The following is a 19,672-nucleotide window of genomic DNA, read 5'->3' as shown; positions in this document are numbered from 1 at the left end:
CCCCTATGCCCACCCCCAAATAGGTTTTTAGAGTGACTTTGCTGTCAGAGATGCTATTCTGTTTGTTTTTCCTTCTGACACTATCTCTCCGGAGAGTTTCTGGTCAAGAGAATTATGTCGAGGCTGCAGATTGCAAGAGAATTGCGCCTAATGGGGAACAGACAGACAAGACACCTTTCATGTCCAGCCAAGTTTTCTCTCCCCGCCACCCCCCTTTCTCTGTCTCTCTCCCAACTTCTCATCTTCCCTTTTTGGCTTCAAAGTTGGCCCTAGTTTGAGTTAGTTTCTTCGGTACAGCTGGTGAATAAGGTCACACATTGATTTTATTTTGGAGATTGGCAGCTGGGTCAAGCTTAGCTCTGAAGCTGGGGAGCGGCGTGCCTCTGCTGGCGCAGGGGTAGGGGAGCACCAGCAGGAGCGCAGGAAGCCAGCTCACGGAAAGAACCTTCGAGAAGGCCATCGGCACTCCAAGGATGCCTTCTTGCTCCTCTGTGGTCTCAAATCAGGAGCCGGAGCTTGTGTTCATTTTAAATACAAGAGTGTTGCCGAAAACACCCCTCACCTCTGTCCCCACTGCGTGCCATGTCAGCTCACTGTGCTGCAGTTGATAGAAAAAGAGAGTGTTAGTTCTGAGGTCCCCTGGGACCTTGAAGTGCTTCTAGGAGAACTCTACCTCGTGAATAGCTGCTCAGCCGCACGCAGCCCGAGTATCTACTAACTGGGTGCAAGTTGGGTGCCGCTGGGTGTGGTGGGAGCAACGCGGGTGGGAAAGAAGGACCCTCTCTTTACCTCAAACAAGCTTCTTGAGGGGGGAGCAGATTAGTAAAACGTCTCGTGGACGGCTGGATTCTTTCGCCCTTAGTCACGAGGCTGATGTAATAGCATTCAACTGATTTCATGGTAAAGACAGCCACAGTTCCCGGAGCAAATCAGTTCAATTGCACCACTGCACATCCATCCTCATAGAAGCCCTCCAGGGACTGGGGGCGAGGCCTTCCTCCTCCAGTGCTTTGGTGGGAAGCCCAGGGCCATTTCTTGTCTGAAGAACTAGGATGTCTTGGATTTTCAGAATGTCCCATTAGACCTCCTTCCGCCCGGCCCAGCCTTGGGGAACAGAATTCACCACCCATCTAGCTCTGGGGGCAGGAGGACACAGTCCGGCACACCCTGAGCCCTGCAGCCTGTGGCACAGTTTGAATCTGTTGGGGGGGAAATAGGGTAAAAGAAGGGTAAGGCTGATTCCACTCAGGCTGCATTTAATTCTCTCCTTCCTTCTTATTCCCTCTACTTGTGGTTTCAAAGTTTGTTCTGCATCAAGATGTGTCAGTTCTCAACAATGACTGCAGGCTGGAAAACATACATTTCTATCATGGTAAGAAGGTTCTCTTAAATGAAGCTTATAGGGAGTTCCCTGGCGGTCCAGTGGTGGCCCGGATTCGATCCCTGGTCAGGGAACTAAGATCCCGCAAGCTGTGTGGCACTGCCGAAAAAAAGCAAAAAAAAAAACCCAAAACCAAAACCAAAACCCAAAAAAACCCTAAACTAAATGAAGCTTATAAATCTAAGAATGTGCCGCTTACTAACTATTAAAGCCTGAGACAACAGAAGAGACCAGTGTGGTGTGGTGTGGTGACCAAGCTCTGGAACAGGAATCAAAGGTCTTGAGTTTATTTCTTGTCCTGCCACCAACCCACTCTGACCTCAGGCAAGGAGCACACTGAACCTTCTCTGGGCCTCCGTGCCGTCTGCGAAGGGACGCCGCCCAACAGCCTAAATCACCCTACCAGCTGCCGTGAGGGCAAAACGAGCGGATGTAGGGGATGGTGCTTTATGTGCCATGAATGATTAAAAAAGGGGAGAGAGGAGTACAGTTTGACTATTAAGAGGTTGCTTTGTTAAGAGATGCAATGAATCTGTGAGGAACTTCCAGAGGACAGAGCCTTGATGGATTATTGGGAGCCTCTGAGCGTCTGGCACCCGGCAGAGCAGGGCCCAGGAGGTTGACAGTATTGTCACAGAGACAGGCTGCCTGGGTGGGTCCGACCCAGGACAGCGTGCTGTTGTCAGGAAACCTGCTGTGGGTACTGTCACGGCTTTGATGCAAATCTGTGAGTACTCATGCCCGGCCCGTGTAACAAAAGACAAAGTCACAACTTTGCTCTGTTTTCTCTCCGCAAAAGGTCCCGGCCTGTGGTGGGCACACCGGACAGACATACTTTGGTTTCCTTTCCTGATCTGGGTTTGAGTCCGTCTCTCCGGGCTCCCCTCCTTCATTGTTCTTGATTTCCAGGCACAAGCCAGAGGGCTCTCTTGCTCAGACCCGTTTCTCACCCAAAGGTTCCACAGTCACCCTCAGGACCCTCGGCCGAGTTCGAAAAGAAATGCGGTATCTGGAAGAACCTTGTGACTCTGCAAGAGTCGGCCATATCACTTGGGAGAATCGTGTCCTCCCTGCCTTCTGTTTCTGCCTTAAAAGAAGGGGTGACGGGTGGCAGCGTCCGACTGGAGAACCGGGAGGGAAGCCTGGAGGAGGTGACGGATGCTGTGAGCAGTGGGCGGGGCGCACTTCTGGGCTCCGGGGCCCCCTACCCTGTACCCACTCCCAGGCAAATCTGAAAAAAAAATAAGGGGTGAGACTTTGGGTGACAGCCTCTTCCAGAGTAGTCTGGGGACAGTGGCGCGCCAAAGCTTGCCCCTCAGGTTAGCCAATGTCGCCACCTAGAGGCAGTTTTAAGAGTTTCTTACAGCAAGAGGCAACCTCTTTATTCTTGCAGTTCCTGAAATGCCAACATTTCACTTTCTTGCTCTTAGAAGTTCAGAATCCCTCTTTCATCCGCAGTCTGGCTTTGGCTGTTATCTGTGACCCACGGGAAGCCCTTCTCCAAAGCTGTACGATGCCAGTGACGGGCACAGTGGCTTCCTATCGGGTCCAATGCCCCCCTCCTGTTATACTCACTGACTACACCAGATGTAGAAAATAAATCTTTTAATCGCTTTGTAATTGGCATAGATGGCATAATTCAAACTCACATTTTTATTTAATAGACTGAAATATCACACTATAGCTTTGATTGAAACAGTACAGGAATCGTAATGGTTTAAGTTTTACAAAATTTCATTTCGGCAGGAGCTTAATGGAAGTTGTTTCATAAAATTAAAGACTGGGGCTTGAAAAAAAAAAAAAAATAAAGTTGGTTACCCAGAAAAAAAAAAAAAAAAAAAAGACTGGGGCTTGAATAAGTAAGAAAAACCCACCTAGAAAACAAACAACGACCCAGACTACAGTTGTCTGTTGTGACTATCCGAGAATTGTGCTTTCTGGGTTTTGAAGAGCTAGCTACTCTATTGACGTCAAGACTTGCAAAATTCTGCCTTATAAACATGGTTGGGAGGGGAGGCTATAAATATGCCTAAAAAGTGCTCCCAGGAACAGGAACCTCAAAGCCAGGCTTTGTTGAAACCGTGAGCCTGAACTGGCTTTGAGGGAATCTTTCATATCTGGGGAGCTATGAGATAAGAAATAATCATAACGGGGACTATGGTGGCGGAAAGATCGTATCATTTGATGATCATCACCGTAGGGCCCAGGGCAAAAGCTCAAAGTCCTGTCTCTGGAGGAGGATGTTAGAAAGGGCCAGGGACCGCTTACGTTAGTTGCCCTGTAATTTTCAGGGTCAGCACCACACGGTGGCCGAGGACACAGCTCTCATCAGCCACAATGTGGATCTGGAGGACTAACTCAAGGCAGGTCCCGAAGTTACCTGTACTGCCATTGCAGAGTGGAGACCAATGTTTACTGGGTGGGTGGAGACTGGGGGCAGAACCCACGCTGCTCCAGAGCAGCAGAGATGACTAGTCAGTGGGGTTTGTATGAAGTTGGTAACAGGGAACTTTCTACTCAAGTGGATGACAAGTGGGAATCCCTGTGACTTTGGTGATTATAGGCATTAGTCACCAAGTTTTAACCTGGGAAAGGCATTCATGGGTTGGTTGGTGCTCCTGGGCAATGTTCAAGCCTGAACTCAACTCCCAGCTAGTGCCCAGGTACCTGTTCTGCAGAAAAGTCTGGATTACTCAAATCCAATCCAAAGTCACTGCCTGAAGTGAGCTTCCTGTGTCAGACACTAAGTCAGATGGTTTCCATCAACGCACGTAATCATCGGCGTGCTCTCTCCAGGTCCCGAGGAGGGTGTGGTCGTGTTGTGACGTGGGGCACGTGGAAGCGAAAGCCCAGAGTAGTGCATAGTTAGTCTTCCTGGACCCGGCCCTTGGGCTGGGCCGCTGCTCAATGTGCCCGGGCCACCTCCGCCGCCGGGGCCTTCAGCTCTGCTGCAGGCTTGTCCGGGGCAGCTTTCTTGGAGTAATCTCGCTCTCCAAAAATGGTGCTTCCTATTCGGACATTCGTAGATCCCACTTCAATCTGTGGGAAAGGAGTACCGAGGGCTGAGTTTAAAATAATGAAACGCAGCAGACGCTGAAGCTGCGCCTCATTTGAGGGGCTTCTCGGAAGGACAACGATGACGCACCTGCAGAGGACTGTGGGGCAGTGGTTCACCAGGAGCGGGTGTCTAAGAAATAAGTGAGGGGACTTCCCTGGTGGTGCAGCGGTTAGGACTCCGCACGTCCACTGCAGGGGGCACGGGTTCGATCCCTGCTCAGGGGACTAAGATGTCGCAAGCTATGTGGCGCGGCTTAGATCCTCCTGAGCACAGGATCTAATTCCATTTTACTTATAAACACAAAGTATTTTTGCATTGTTTTAGTATATTCTGTTTTCCACAAGAGCTACTACTGTATACCTGGAGGGAAGTTTATAGTGTGATTTCTGGAACACTTTATCAAGTTATTCACTGCCCCAGAAGATCACGTTTGTGAGTTGTTAATACAGCACACCTATCAGAACATACTTAGAGCTGCTGCCATCATGGTGACTCTACACGTACGATGAGGCATCAGACTACTTCGTCATGACTTACTGTCATGTAACCACGCCCAAGCATGAACACAGTGAAATGCCTTTTTAAGAAGTTGTAGTTTAATTTCTTCTTATTTTCCTTTAGATTCCACTTAGGGAATTAATTTAAAAAATTATGTGTGGGGCTATAATTTCTACACACTTCATTTCAAAAACGAAGGGGCTGGGGATGTTAGTGTAGATGAGAACCAGCACTCCTGGGCGCCCTAACGCTGCAATGAGGTATTTTCTGTAGCAAAAACACATTCTTGCTGGGGCCCTTTGGACCCGAACTTGAGGCACCCGAGGGCGCCGGGGAGGACACTCACCGCGTGCTGGAAGTCCACGGACATGCCCATGCTCAGCTCCACCTGGTCGGCAGGAATGCTCAGCTTCCCGCACAGCTCCTCCCGGAGGGCCAGTAACACCTGACAGAGAGACAAGTGTGACATCCATTTATCGCTGCCTTCTCCGAGGATGCCCGAAAGCGGCTGAGTCTCAACATCTCTGACACAGATTCTTTATTCCTCATGGTTTCAAGGCCTGTTAAAATTGCCGGAAGTGGACTTCCCTGGTGGTGCAGTGGTTAAGAATCCGCCTGCCAATGCAGGGGACACGGGTTCGAGCCCTGGTCCGGGAGGATCCCACGTGCCGCAGAGCAACTAAGCCCGTGAGCCACAACTACTGAGCCTGCGCTCTAGAGCCCACGTGCCACAACTACTGAAGCCCGCGCGCCTAGAGCCCATGCTCCGCAATAAGAGAAGCCACCGCAATGAGAAGCCCGTGCACCGCAACGAACAGTAGCCCCGGCTCGCCACAACTAGAGAAAGCCCAACGCAGCCAAAAATAAGTAAATAAAATAAATAAATTTTTTTAAAAAGATAGAAAAAAAATGTTTAAAAAAAAATTGCCAGAAGTTACTGAAAGGGTTTTTTTTTTTTTTTTTTTTTTTTTTTTTTAGCAAATTCTCCTCCTTTTCAAGAAAGCCGTCAGTCGTTGGGGAGGAAGTCAGAGCTCATTTTCTCTAAAGACTGTGTCAGGCAGGTTCAAACTGAGCCGAGAAGGGTCTGTGGAGGTTTGGGGACCTGTTCCGTGCCCCGTGTGAGGAGAGTTCCAGAAGAGTGTAATAATATAACACGACAGGCAACGTCCGGGATGTCTGTGGAGTTGACGGCAGCAGCCAGCCCGGCAACAGCATCTCACCGGATGCTCGCTCAGCACGTGGGCAGCGCCCCGTCCCGGGCCCCGAGTACCTGGAAGTCTGGGTTTGGTCCTTGACTAAGATCGTGCCCCAAGCTCCCGATGGTCATCAGCCCCACGAACTCCAGGCTGGGGCACTTGGCGTTTATGTGTTCCACCATGGCCACCATCTCTGCAGGCGGCAGGCCATGTTTGCCTTCACAAAAAGAAACAGAAGACACGTAGAACATACCAAGATGTTCCAAGAAGCCAGAGGAGAGCCCCCTTCTCATCCCTTCCTTATGACAGAGGAGGTGGCTCTCAGACAAGAGGACTTCTTGGAAGAACTTGTCCTCAAGACCAAAAGAGTGACTTTACATTGAGGTCTCCGTGTGTGTTACTCCCCTTCTGACCTGGCTCTGAGTTTCTCAAGGGAAGAGCTCTAAACTGGATTCTCTTTATTCTATCTCAGCATCTGAGAACAGCTAGAGTAGAAGGAGAAGAAAGAACACTGCTTTTCTCTAGACACCAAGAAGATTCACATCGCCAAAATGCCAGATTAACCTGAGAATTATTTTTCCAAATCTAGTATTTCTACCGTTTTATTAATTTATTAGTAGAATTGTAAAAAATAAAAAATGAAGTATATATGACATAGTTTTGACTATAACTTGTAAAATTGAACTGAACTTGCTAATTCACAACCAGAGGAGGAATCTGCAGCAAATGATTATTTGTTATACAGTTATAAGGATGGATACTGTCCTTCTCTAATTTAACAAATGGAGATGCTAACACTCCACCGATCTTTAATTAGGGCAAATGATAGCCACTGATCGAGAAATGATGTAACAGACTTGATCTGGAGTCAATTTCAGACTTACCTATATTGATAATGTAATGTAGAATCTAGGTGCATGTACATATAACGGTAATTGTTAAAATTTACTGAACACTTCTGTGCCAGGCACATGTGCCAAGTCCTTAGAGCTTTTCATTTAATGCAGTAACTGGATGAAGTAAGTACTCTTACTTTCTCCATTCTAAAGAGGAGGAGACTGAGGCACTGGGAGACCAAGTACCTTTCCCAAGGTCACACAACCAGGAAGTGTGGAACTGGGATGTGGATCCAGGTAGCCTGACTCCAGGCCCCATGCTTGTTCCTTCAGCCTAAGCTTTGTAGGCAGATGACTGGTCTGTAAACACTTACTCTCAACAAACATCTAACAGGTAAGATGCTCAGGGCTCTATAGCAACAGCTTTACCTCCATTTCCACATTCAAGCCTCACAACACCCTTGGGAGTACTGCCCTGCTAGCACTGCCAGATAAGGCAGTGAAGTGCAGAGAGGTTAGGTACGCTACTCAAGGTTACAACGCTGCAAAGTGGTGGAGCTCAGACCCCAGGTCTGTCTGATTTCAGAGCCCAGGCTCTGTTTACTATTTTACATTGTTAACCCAAGCCCCATAAACATATTCACTGACTGGTACTCACAGTGATATTTCTTCGATTTTCTCCTAATGTAACATTAAATAGTTTTGTTAGGTCCTGAGAAGTATTATACATGTAAAACTGCAGTCTCTTTCAGGAGGGATGGTGACCTCTGAGAATTTTCAGGACCAAAGTCACAATGCCCTTCTCGATTCCCCTTGCCCACCTCCTCAAAAATTAAGAAATAACAGACCATGATGTATCAAATAATTACACGTGGACGGGTTTGGATGTCACTGTGCCGAGACCCTACATACAACAGATTCCTTAAAGGCCTGTGATTTCTTTCTGTAACCTTATGTATCAGATGCTTAGGGCTGCCACTCTTCCTGAGCTCCAACCATCCTAAGGGGAGAAAAGTCTGCAGTCCAGGTCTGGTCACTTACTCTCCTCTCCGCTGGTGTTAATCTGGACCATAACCTTTAACCTTTCGGGAGAACCTTTTTTCTGCCACGCACTGTTCACTTTGTCTGCCAGCTTCACAGAATCCACTGTTTCCAGCATGAAGAGATTGGGGACAGCTGTAACGAGAAAGAGGCCAGGTCATTCTTCACTCACCTGACCGCAGCAAGCAACACACCACAAAGCTTTTCTTGGTACACAGGAAAATAATTTCCCAGGAAAAGAAAAGGACCGTTAAGTCTCAGTTCTGCTAAGACTTACGCGACAGTTTACTAGATATTAAGTTCGAATGTCAGCCCATTGCTGTCTAATCGGAAAAGACGAATAAGGAAAGGGAGGTGATGACGTGCTACGATCAGGCAGCACACGTATCCATCCATAAGCTTCAAGAAGCCAATAGTTTATAAATTAGGAGTGCGGGAGTAACATATACACACTACTATATATAAAACAGATAACCAACAAGGACCTACTGTATAGCACAGGGAACTATACTCAATATTTTGCAATAACCTATATGGGAAAAGAATCTGAAAAAGAATCTATCTATCTATCTATCTATCTATCTGAATCACTTTGCTTTACACCTGAAACTAACACAACATTGAAAATCAACTATACTTAGGGACTTCCCTCGTGGTCCAGTGGTTAAGAATCCACCTTCCAATGCAGGGGACGCGAGTTCGATCCCTGGTTAGGGAACTAAGATACCACACGCCGTGGGGCAACTAAGCCCACACGCTGCAACTACTGAGCCCGTGCGCCACAACTAGAGAGCCCACGTGCTGCAACTACAGAGCCCACGTGCCACAACTAGAGAGAAGCCCACGCACTGCAACTAAGACCCGACGCAGCCAAAAATAAATAAATAAATATTTAAAAAAAAGAAAATCAACTATACTTCAATAAAAAAAATAAAAATTAAAAAAACAATAAACAGTGAAAAAAAAAAAAGAAGCTGATAATTGTAGAGATTCTGAATGGCAGGCTTGATCTGATTAAATCTCAGTTCAAACTGAAAGAAACAGGCCAAGGTGACAATAAGGAATGGTTAAACAGTGAAAGCTAAAGTGCTCCCCGGACCTGGTATCTCCATGTCTTTAAACTTCCTGGGATGGGGATGCTCTTATTCAACAAGGACATCAGAATGACCACTGACAGCTAAGGGAGACACTTAGCTGTCATCAAAACCAACTTCTTTCCCAAAGATGCATTTAGTCTTGCCTCAGATAAAAAACAAGACAGGGACTTCCCTGGTGGCGCAGTGGTTGAGAATCTGCCTGCCAATGCAGGGGACACGGGTTCGAGCCCTGGTCTGGGAGGATCCCACATGCCGCGGAGCAACTAGGCCTGTGAGCCACAATTACTGAGCCTGCGCGTCTGGAGCCTGTGCTCCGCAACGAGAGAGGCCGCGATAGTGAGAGGCCCGCGCACCACGATGAAGAGTGGCCCCCGCTTGCCACAACTGGAGAAAGCCCTCGCACAGAAACGAAGACCCAACACAGCCAAAATAAATAAATAAATAAATTAATTAATTAAAAAAAGTGAAATTCTTAAAAAAAAAAAAAAACCAGACAGAAGCAACATCAGCAGCTTACTTTTATTAAACATTGAACTCCTCCAGGTAATATGCTAATCACTTTATTTGCATTCTTTTTTTTAAATTGAAGTATAGTTGATTTACAATATTGTGTTAGTTTCAGGTATAGAGCAAAGTGATTCAGTTATATATATTCTGATTCTTTTCCCATAAAAGTTATTACAAGATACTGAATATAGTTCCCTGTGCTATGCAGTAGGACCTTGTTGTTTATCTATTTTATACATAGTGGTGTGTATCTCTTAATCCCACACTCCTGATTTATCCCTCCCCCCACCCCTTTCCCCTTTGGTAACCATAAGTTTGTTTCCTGTCTGTGAGTCTGATGCTGTTTTGTAAATAAGTTCATTTTGTACCTTTTTTTTTTTTAGATTCGAAATATGAGTGATAGCATATATTTGCCTTTCTCAGCCTTACTTCACTTAGTATGATAATCTCTAGGTCCATCTATGTTGCTGCAAATGGCAGAATTTCATTCATTTTTATGGCTGAGTAGTATTCCATTGTATATAGGTACCACATCTTCTTTATCCATTCATCTGTTGATGGACACTCAGGCTGCTTCCATGTTTTGGCTATTGTAAACAGTGCTGCTATGAATACTGGGGTGCTTGTATCTTTTCAAATTAGGGTTTTCGTCTTTTCTGGATATATGCGCAGGAGTGGGACTGCTGGATCATACGTCAGTTCTATTTTTAGTTTAAGGAACCTCCATCCTGTTCTCCATAGTGGCTGTATCAATTTACATTCCCATCAACAGTGTAGGAGGGTTCCCTTTTCTCCACACCCTCTTCAGTATTTATTATTTGTATACTTTTTGATGATGGCCATTCTGAATATGTTTAAGACCATGATTGTTGTGATGGTTTCATAAGTGCAAACATATGTCAAAACTTATCAAATTAAATATGTGCAATTTATTGTATGTCAATTATACTTCAATAAGGCTGTTTTAAAAAATAAATACAGGTTACTTTAATTTTGACACCTTGAGAGAAGTAAGTATTCAGTTATCCAGGAAGATCTCCACCTGTCATTTTCACGCAGTTAAGTCTTTCTATAGTTAATTCTTAATTTTACTTTATTTACTGTATGTTACTGTATATTGTATTTTATTATTATATACTTTACTTATAGTATGTTGTACTTGTATTATTGTATATTATTGCATTTTATTTACTGTAGCCTTTTATTTAAAGGGAAAAGGACAAAAGTGTCTCCTTTGCCAGCTGAAAAATTTTATGGGCTTCAATTCCTTATAATTTATTTCAAAGACCACCAAAAAATACCTAATGTGAGGTAGGGTAGGTTTCCAAGTATATATTATCCAGTCAATTGTGAGTTCATTCTTTTCTTACATGATGTTTTCCCTTATATCAAGAACTAAGGGGCTTCCCTGGTGGCGCAGTGGTTGAGAATCTGCCTGCCAATGCAGGGGACACGGGTTCGAGCCCTGGTCTGGGAAGATCCCACATGCCGCGGAGCAACTGGGCCCATGAACCACAATTACTGAGCCTGCGCGTCTGGAGCCTGTGCTCCGCAGGAAGAGAGGCCGTGATAGTGAGAGGCCCGCGCACCGCGATGAAGAGTGGCCCCCGCTTGCCACAACTGGAGAAAGCCCTCGCACAGAAACGAAGACCCAACACAGCCATAAATAAATAAAAATTAAAAAAGAAAAAACCAAAAAACTAAGATTTCCTAATGCCATTTGTGGCAACATGGATGCAACTAGAGATGATCATACTAAGTGGAGTAAGTCAGAAAGAGAAAGACAAATACCATATGATATCACTTATATGTGGAATCTAAAATATGGCACAAATGAACCTATCTACAAAACAGAAACAGACTCACAGACATAGAGAACAGACTTGTGGTTGCCAAGGGGGAGAGGGGGAGGGAAAGGGACGGACTGGGAGTCTGGGGTTAGTAGATGCAAACTATTACGTGTAGAATGGATAAACAACAAGGTCCTACTGTACAGCACAGGGAACTATATTCAATATCCTGTAATAAACCATAATGGAAAAGAATATAAAAAGAGAATGCATATATGTGTATAACTGAGTCACTTTGTTGTACAGCAGAGATGGGCACAACATTGTAAATCAACTATACTTCAATTAAAAAAAAAAATGAAAAAGAACTAGGATTTCTTTCCCAAAAGAAACTCCAAAGCACAAATGGTGAATCAGAAATACTCTAAAATCTTCTCTCTTCCACAGAAGGTACTGTAAGTGATACAATGATGAAAAAATTGTGTCTTCATATTTAGAGTTTTATCTTACCCATCAATTTGTTGACATTTTGTTTCTGTAGATGGCCAATGAAATGCCATTTGATCTCAGGACACGAAGACAGAATCTGAAGAGAAAGAAGTGACCATGTTTGACTTAGACTGTGTGGAGGCCTTGCCCGCTCACGTACCTTGCACGCTGCCTTCTGACCTTTCCCGTCTATGCAATAAACCACTACTGTCATCTTTGGTCAGGCTCCTAAGGATACTTAGAGAAAAACTGAAGGCTTCTGTTCCGTTTCTCTTCCTTGTTCCTATCAACTCTCTCCTTCTTTCAGATATTGCCCATTAAGAATGAACTGATTAAAGCTTTCAAATCTCAAAAGGATCCAAGATCACAGCAAGCTCCTAAAAATCACCATTTTCAAAAAGCCGCAAAGGAGAAAACTATGTAGAGAAAGCCCTCGCGCAGAAATGAAGACCCAACACCGCCATAAATAAATAAATAAATAAATTAATTAAAAAAGGAGAAAACTATGGTCTTAAGAAAGAAAGAAAATCTAGATGAGAAATGTTTAGGGCTCAGGGTGAACACAGACATTTCTACCGCCAGCCCGACCTCCTGCTCTAAAACTCAACCACCGAAGTGGGTCTAATTTTCAACTGAGCAGCCAAGATTGAGATACAAACTAAAGAATTCAGATTCCACTTACTTTAGGATTTGATGCTTTTTCAAGCAGTTCCTGAACCTAGAGGGTAAAAACAGAACAAGTCAGAAGCCTGGCATACGTGACTCTTCCGAGGGCAGTGCGGAAAAGGGCTCTTACATAGTTCTCCCCAAAAGTGCGCTGCCCGTGACTGTAGGCCTCGATCACCATGTCTGCAGGTTTGGTTTTGCTGACTGCTACTAGCCGGGGCTGGATGGCTGGGAGTTCCTGGCAAGAGGAAAAGACCCAGATGAATCAGTGGTTGGGAATATTATCCCAATAAGCCCTGTAGGACACCCTGTAGAAGAGACTGGCAGAGATCTTGTAACTTGGCAAGATTCTGTAACATCCATTATTCCAATACTGCAGGGAGATCAGTATCAAATGATGCTGATCAAATGTCTTTTGTACGCGTGGCATCTGACTCTAATACGCTAGCTACCTTAACACCTAGCAGGAGACCTTTCTCTCTCAGGAGAGCTGGGCAGGTAAGTAAGAGCAGGATTTCTGTAAAGCCTGGTCTTTGACCGAAAGCATCAGCATCACCTGGGTCCTGCTCCAGACCCACTGGATCTGAATCTCAGTCTGGAGTCTGAGAATCTCCTTTAAATCAAGCTCTCCGGATGAGCCTCTTGCATGCCAAGGTTGGAGGTTTAAGAATCACTTTGTCAAGAGAAGGCATTGCTCTCTGACTAGAAGGGAGGCCACTTGTGGCTTCTGAAACCCCGAGGTCAACAGTTTTGGAAACTCATCTGGGTCCTGGTGTAATTATCCATATTGCCCACAGGCACTCTCAAAAGCTGCCTGCTTAGGGCAACTCTGTAACTTATTGTACAATCTAATCGAGAACCGGCGGCAGAACTGAGGCAAGGGCACAGAAGGCTCTGGACTCAGGATTAGACCTATCTGACCCCGTCATGGCCGTTACATAAAGAACACGGCTTCCCTGGACTCTGCTGCAACCAAATCCACACAGGGAAGAGATTCACCTACCCCCATATGGCTCAGTTTTCATGTACCCCATCACCCTCTGGAATTTTTACAGAATCACAGAGTTCTCAAAGGGCCTAAAAAGTTACACTGATTAGCAAAGAGTTTCCCCTTCCTTCTGGGGGCTGCACTGCCAACCTTTTATGAGACCATGTCATAACTGCTAGGATTATGTTGATGAATTGACAGTTTCTAGAGAAAAAAGTGGAATAGGCAGCCCGTCTGCCTGAGAGTTATGCTGGGAGCACCCCCTAGTGTGATTATTTCTTAGGGGAATCTCTAGCTTTTTCTTGGAGAATCACAAAAAATTAATGCTGGAAGGGAGCTTAGAGCTTTCCATTGCCTGTACATATGAGGAAACTGACAGCCCGAGTAGTTAGTTAAGTGACTTGTTCAAGGTAACGTCTAAGTAACAGCCAAGTAAAGGCTACACTAATACAGGTCTTCTGTCTCCAGGCCACCATTCTGAGCTCTAACACCATAAATGCTTGATCAGAGAAAACTCTGACCTCTCTATTCAAGCCTGTCTCACTCCACACCATTCAGCTTAAACTTGCACTGAGGGGGAAGATATTGACCTTTGGTTTAGTGAACTTCCAACAAGAGAGGAAATATAGATAACGAAAAAAAAAAAAAATCTCCCCGTAAACTGCTTGGGATTGGAGGTCAGTTCCCTCCTGCCCCAAACGCGCAAGTGCAGCTCTGGTGCCTCCCTCCCAAGTCGCGCCAATCCACCCTGCCCTGCGCCAGCGAGGTGGGGGGACTGACATTTACTGAGCATCTACTAGCTGAGACGCTGCCACACACGTGACCTCCGGCAGACCTGGCCTCCTTTGGCTGCTCTGGTCGTGGACGTCTTCTCCTGCAGCCTGTGGGCTCAGGCCTGGCCCCTCTCCCATCCGCCAAGGCTGCTGACCCCTAACACGAAGCGGGACGGACAACGATCGCGCTGCCTGGAGACTGGTCATTTTCCCGGGATACCGACCCCTTCTGCTCCGACCAAGCCAACCTCCAGAAAACCTGACGGAAGCTGAGGAACCCCTTCGCTAGCCTTCTGGGGGCTCTGCAACCCGCGCCTATGCCAAGGCGGCGGGCAGGTCCCGCCCCTCCGGGAGACCCCTCTGCGTCACTGTGACGACCCATTCACACGCAGGTGTTCCCCCCCCCCCCGCCTCAAAGCGGCCGCCCACCGTCACCACGCGGTCCCCTTCCTCACCCGCGGCCGCCGCGTCACCGCCTGCTGCACGCGCTCGTTCACCGCCCTCAGGGCGAAGCCGACCCCCATCTCCGCCGACATGCTGACAGCTCTCCACATCCCCCAGGGACTAACGTCGAGCCCGGACCCCCAGCTCCCCCGGCTGAGACCCCTTCCGGTCCCGCCCAGCTCACGTCTCCGTGTGCCCAATCACCGCTCACCACCGAGTCGTCTCAGCCAATCGTCAGCACGGGGCGGGACGGGGACGGTGCGGCCGGCAGCCCCGGCCCCGACCCCTCAGCGGCGCCATCTTGAGGAGGTCGCCGCGGAAGCCCGGCGGGGCTCCTGGGTGTGGAGGCGCTGCTGGCGTCGTTCCCGGGCCGCGGGGCGGGCCTTCCGCGTCCGCCGTCTCTGCCGCCCCCGTGGAACCGAAGGGACGCAGAAGACGTGGCCTGTTCCCGAGGTCCTCTTCCCGGGGTCCTTTGCTCGCGGATCAGCAGGAGAAGCTGCTGGGGCTGGAGACATGTCTTTTATCTCAGATGATTCTCGGGAGGAACCGTTAAGAGATATAAAAGAAAACTGCAAAGAACGTGGCAGGATTCAAATGTACCGTTATTTTCCTCTGGTCATCCTTTAGCCCAGTACTGCCCAGTGTAAGACACATATGTAATTTAAAGTTTTCTAATAGGCACATTAAAAAAATACATTTTATATAGCCCAATATATCCAGAGTAAGGTTTCACTATGTAACCAATAGAAAAACTTAATGAGATCTTTGAATTCTTACTGTATTGATACTTAATTTACAAAACCCTGTGTGTAGTTTGGACGACAAGCCTCAACTCGGACTGTCCACACCGCAGTCCCCCCGGTGGCAGGTGCCGCCTTCTGGGAGGAGAGCACAGGCAGCTTTAGACAGTCCAGCCTGGGCTCCGCACACATTCAGCCCAGTTCTTGAGTCTCCTATGTGTGCAGCTCTGGGCCATGTGAAGATCACAAACAGGATGAGGAGCCAAACGATACAAAGATTAGCGCGGTAAAATACTAAGTTTAATAGTCGGATGGTGAAACGGTAGGTGCTGAGGCAAGTAGAGATGGATTTTGTTGCGGAAAACATTCTTGGCTGTACTGCTGTACTGTTAAAAGACTCTCGAGCATTAATTCAGCTTCATGAATGAGATGCTATTACGTTGGAGAAAGGGCTAAAGTTTGCTCTCCATGTTGTCTTGAGGTGACTGGGCTTACTTCGAGCCTTCTGGAGAGAAAGGGCAACGTTCGTACTTTCTTCTCTCACCGTCTTCCCAGACCCTGGGAACTGAGATAGAATTTCACATGTCTGCTCTGGGAAAATCACTTTGAGCAGAACCTAGGGTCTTTGTCATCAAGCACTTCTTTTGGGGAAGTTTCCATCTACCAGGAACACAAAACTGGTTTATCTGTAAACTAGGGTTGTAGTAATTGTGTTCAAGTAAAATGTCTCTGGACTTGATAATTTCTACTCCTGCCAAAGTGATAAAGATTAAAAAATGACTTAGACTAGCCCTTCATGGTGTGAATATACTAATAGATGCTTGCGGTAGAGGTGCAAGGGTGGAAGGTGCCAGCCAGCAGTCAGTGGTGGAAGGAACAAAGGGATTACAGTGATGGGGGTCATGGTGAAGGGCTGTATAGCGGAGGGATTAGGTGAGCATGACATACTTAAACGGATATGCTATTTAGAAAACATTTTAAAAACCATAAATACTTAACTAAGGGATGTATAATCCAGGTGATAGCTATGACAATAAGTAGAAGTACCTTCATTTAATAGGTCAGGTCATTTCTTTGAATTACAAGGTCAACCTCCCCACCCCAATGGTGTATGTGAGAGTGGCTCCCCAAAAAGTATCAGAAGAGTGATTTAAGCTTTCGGGTTAATAAGGATAGTGGTGGCAAGATTGGGTGGTGGTGGGCATAGGGCTGACACAAGTTGAATCTTGGTTTCATCACTAAACTGTGATCTTGGACAAGTAACTGAACTTCTCAGTTTTTCATTTATAAAATGGAGTCAGTCAATATCTCCTTCAGACTTGCAGTAAGGATCAATCAAGGTAACATGTGACACACACTTAGCAGAATGCTCCCCAAAGCAAGTGTTCAATGAACACTAGTCCCTCCATTAGTCAACATTTATTGAGATGTTTTCTCTGTAAAGGAACCAGGGGAGACCAAGATGAGTAGGACAGGATTTATTGTGGATTCACTTCTAAGATACTATTCATCTCTAACATTCTATGACCTTATAAAAATGGAAATAAAGGCAAAAAGATCATGGGGACCCCAGTCTCATTATCATTTCCCATTTTCCAATTTTTTCTTTTAACGTCTTAGCTGTGCTTTTGAATGAATTTTATTCCACTTTTTCCTCCTTATTTTCTTTTTTAGTTTCTTCCTCTTCCTGGGACATCAACCATCTAATTTAACCTTTCTTCCTTCCATACTACTTAATCCTTGAAAAATGCAAGTCTGAAATCACCTCATCACTAGTAATTGTCTTTAAATTGCTTCAACAGTTTGCAAGGACAAAGAAAAAAATAGATTAGAAAGCCAAATACCCAGAGGAACCGGTTTCATAAACAATTTAATAAAAATCTAGTATACTTACTCACCATAAATGCCATCAAACTTTTAAAATATTCACCTCTGTAGTCTAAGGCCCTGAATTATGAGAAAAACATTTATGGATTTTAAAATTATTTCCTTTAGGGAATCCCCTGGCGGTCCAGTGGCTAGGACTCTGCACTTTCACTGCTGAGGGCCTGGGTTTCATCCCTGTCAGGGAATTAAGATCCCACAAGCTGCGCAGTGTGGCCAAAAAAACAAAACAAAACAAAAGTTTCCTTTTGAGTTTACTGTGATTCTTTCAGGGGGATTAAAAAAAAAAGATAAAATAATAAAAAATACTGTTGCCTGGTTACTTGGCTCTGAAGAGAAATGGAAAAATAATGCCCATGTTCCGGTTTAAATGAATTCAGGTAGAGAAGCCATGACAGCAATCCCTTAGCAAACATGCTGTCACATTTGGCTTTTGAAATGTCAATATAGATTCTAGAACCCTAGACCTGGGGAGGACCTTTAGAGATCATTTGATCCTTCATATAGAGAGGATGACATTTAAACCATCCCAAACAGCACAGAATCTCCCCAAGACCATCAGAGAAGAAAATGTTATCTGTGATAATCCCTGGATTTATTTTCTATTTGCAGATAACCACTTCTCCCTATTTCAAATTTTAGCCAGTCTTAAAGTAAAATCTTTCAAAATGCTCTATTCTGCGAGCCCATTTCCTCTTCTTTGGTCTCTGAGGAGCTAGAATATCTAGCTGACCATGATGCAACCTTTTTTTTTTTTTTGGCTGCGCCGTGAGGCGGGCGGGATCTTAGTTCCCTGACCAGGGATCGAACCCGTGCCCCCTGCGGTGGAAGTGTGGAGTCTTAACCACTGGACTACCAGGGAAATCCCGCAACTTTCTAAAAAAAATTGAAGTATAGTTGATGGACAATATTATACGTTACAGGTGCACAATATAGTGATTCACAGTTTTTAAAGGTTATGCTCCATTTATGGCTATTTAAAAATATTGGCTATATTCCCTGTGTTGTACAATGATGCAAGTTTTATAAATGTGAAGTTGCTAAACTCCCCTTCTGCCTTTTCTGGGGTCAACCCATGAGATTTAGTTTTTAACTACTTTTTTTCTTTTGGTTTTAACATTTTGTTTTCTTTCTAGCCTCTACAAGTCTTTTTTTTTTTTTTTAAATTGGAGCCCAGAACTGGGCAATTCATTTCAACAGGGCCAAACTGGCTTATTTTCTACCTATCTACTGCATTGCTGGAAGTACGAATTCTCAATACTGCGTTTGCTGAATTGCAGTGTTGTTCCCTTCTTCCTCTATGTGCTATCCTACCTGTAATCTTATTCCATGTTATCACATCTGTTTGATTTCCCACTTAGTTACCTGTGTGTTTTCTAGCCTGTTTTTCCAGATGACTGAAAATAAGTTATTTTTGAACACTTATGCACTGAGCTAACCCCTTCACGTGCGTTTTCATTTCATCCACTCAACCCATTTTATAGATGAAGAAACTGAGGCTCAGACAGGTTGAAGAATTTATTCAAGACCATACATCTAAGAAGTGGTAGAGAAGGGATTTGAATCTTGGCAGTCTAACTCTAGAAACTACATTCTTAATTTACCTATTCAATTGTAAATTCATAGTATTTGTGTTGGGCTCTCCAACCAACAGAGAAAGTTTGGGAGCACCATTGAAAAACCTGAGAAAGCATGGGCTAGGGTTGCCAGATTTAGCAAATAAAAACACAGTTGATCCTTGAACAATGCAGGTGTTAGAGGCACTGACCCCGGCTGGCATCGACGAAAATCTGCCTGTAACTTTATAGCAGGCCCTCGTATCTGTGGTTCTGCATCTGTGAAGCCAACCAACCGCAGATTGAATAGTCCTGTAGTATGTGTTTATTGAAAAAAATCCGTGTAAAAGTGGACCCGTGTTGTTCAAGGGTCAACTGTTCAGGATGCTCAATTAAATGTGAATTTCATATAAACAACGAATACTTTTTTAGTATGTCTCATGAAATATTTGGGACATACTTATACTAAAAATTATTCGTTGTTTAGATGAAAATCACATTTAACTGGGCATCCTGTATTTTATTCGGCAACTCTAGGCTGGGCAGATTTCCCAGATAGAGACTGCGACTTTCTTACCGAATTGATATCAAAATGAATTTTGGGTCAATTGAAAGTACCTCTGCTCTTTTGGAGCAGAATTGCAGCAGTGTATGGAGTATTTTACGATAAATCTCCGTAGCACCTACCAAGAATTATGCCATTTTCACAAATAAGCTGTTTATTATTT

At 45.2% G+C, this 19,672-nt stretch overlaps 1 protein-coding gene across 1 annotated transcript; it reads right to left on the bottom strand.

Moving 5' to 3' along the window:
* Nucleotides 1-3,220: 3,220 nt before the first annotated feature.
* Nucleotides 3,221-14,949, bottom strand: LOC118888001 (pyridoxal phosphate binding protein). The gene is made up of 8 exons (XM_036838947.1): nt 14,776-14,949; nt 12,690-12,797; nt 12,576-12,611; nt 11,915-11,990; nt 8,011-8,145; nt 6,208-6,350; nt 5,284-5,382; nt 3,221-4,420 (listed from the first exon to the last, which is right to left on the bottom strand). The coding sequence occupies exons 1-8, from the start codon at nt 14,872-14,874 to the stop codon at nt 4,286-4,288; spliced, it is 831 nt and encodes a 276-aa protein (XP_036694842.1). The 5' UTR covers nt 14,875-14,949; the 3' UTR covers nt 3,221-4,285.
* Nucleotides 14,950-19,672: the final 4,723 nt, after the last annotated feature.

This window comes from Balaenoptera musculus, chromosome 21 (genome assembly GCF_009873245.2).
Source record: "Balaenoptera musculus isolate JJ_BM4_2016_0621 chromosome 21, mBalMus1.pri.v3, whole genome shotgun sequence".
NCBI classification, from domain to species: domain Eukaryota; kingdom Metazoa; phylum Chordata; class Mammalia; order Artiodactyla; family Balaenopteridae; genus Balaenoptera; species Balaenoptera musculus.
This window is presented reverse-complemented; position numbering and strand designations above follow the sequence as displayed.

Excerpts from the sequence above, each read along its gene's own strand:
- LOC118888001 (XM_036838947.1), bottom strand. The coding sequence starts at position 14,874 with ATGTGGAGAGCTGTCAGCATGTCGGCGGAGATGGGGGTCGGCTTCGCC. Across the intron at positions 12,798-14,775 it reads CGGTGACGCGGCGGCCGCGG|GAACTCCCAGCCATCCAGCC; the intron begins GTGAGGAAGGGG and ends TCCTCTTGCCAG. Across the intron at positions 4,421-5,283 it reads CCGTGGACTTCCAGCACGCG|ATTGAAGTGGGATCTACGAA; the intron begins GTGAGTGTCCTC and ends CCTTTCCCACAG.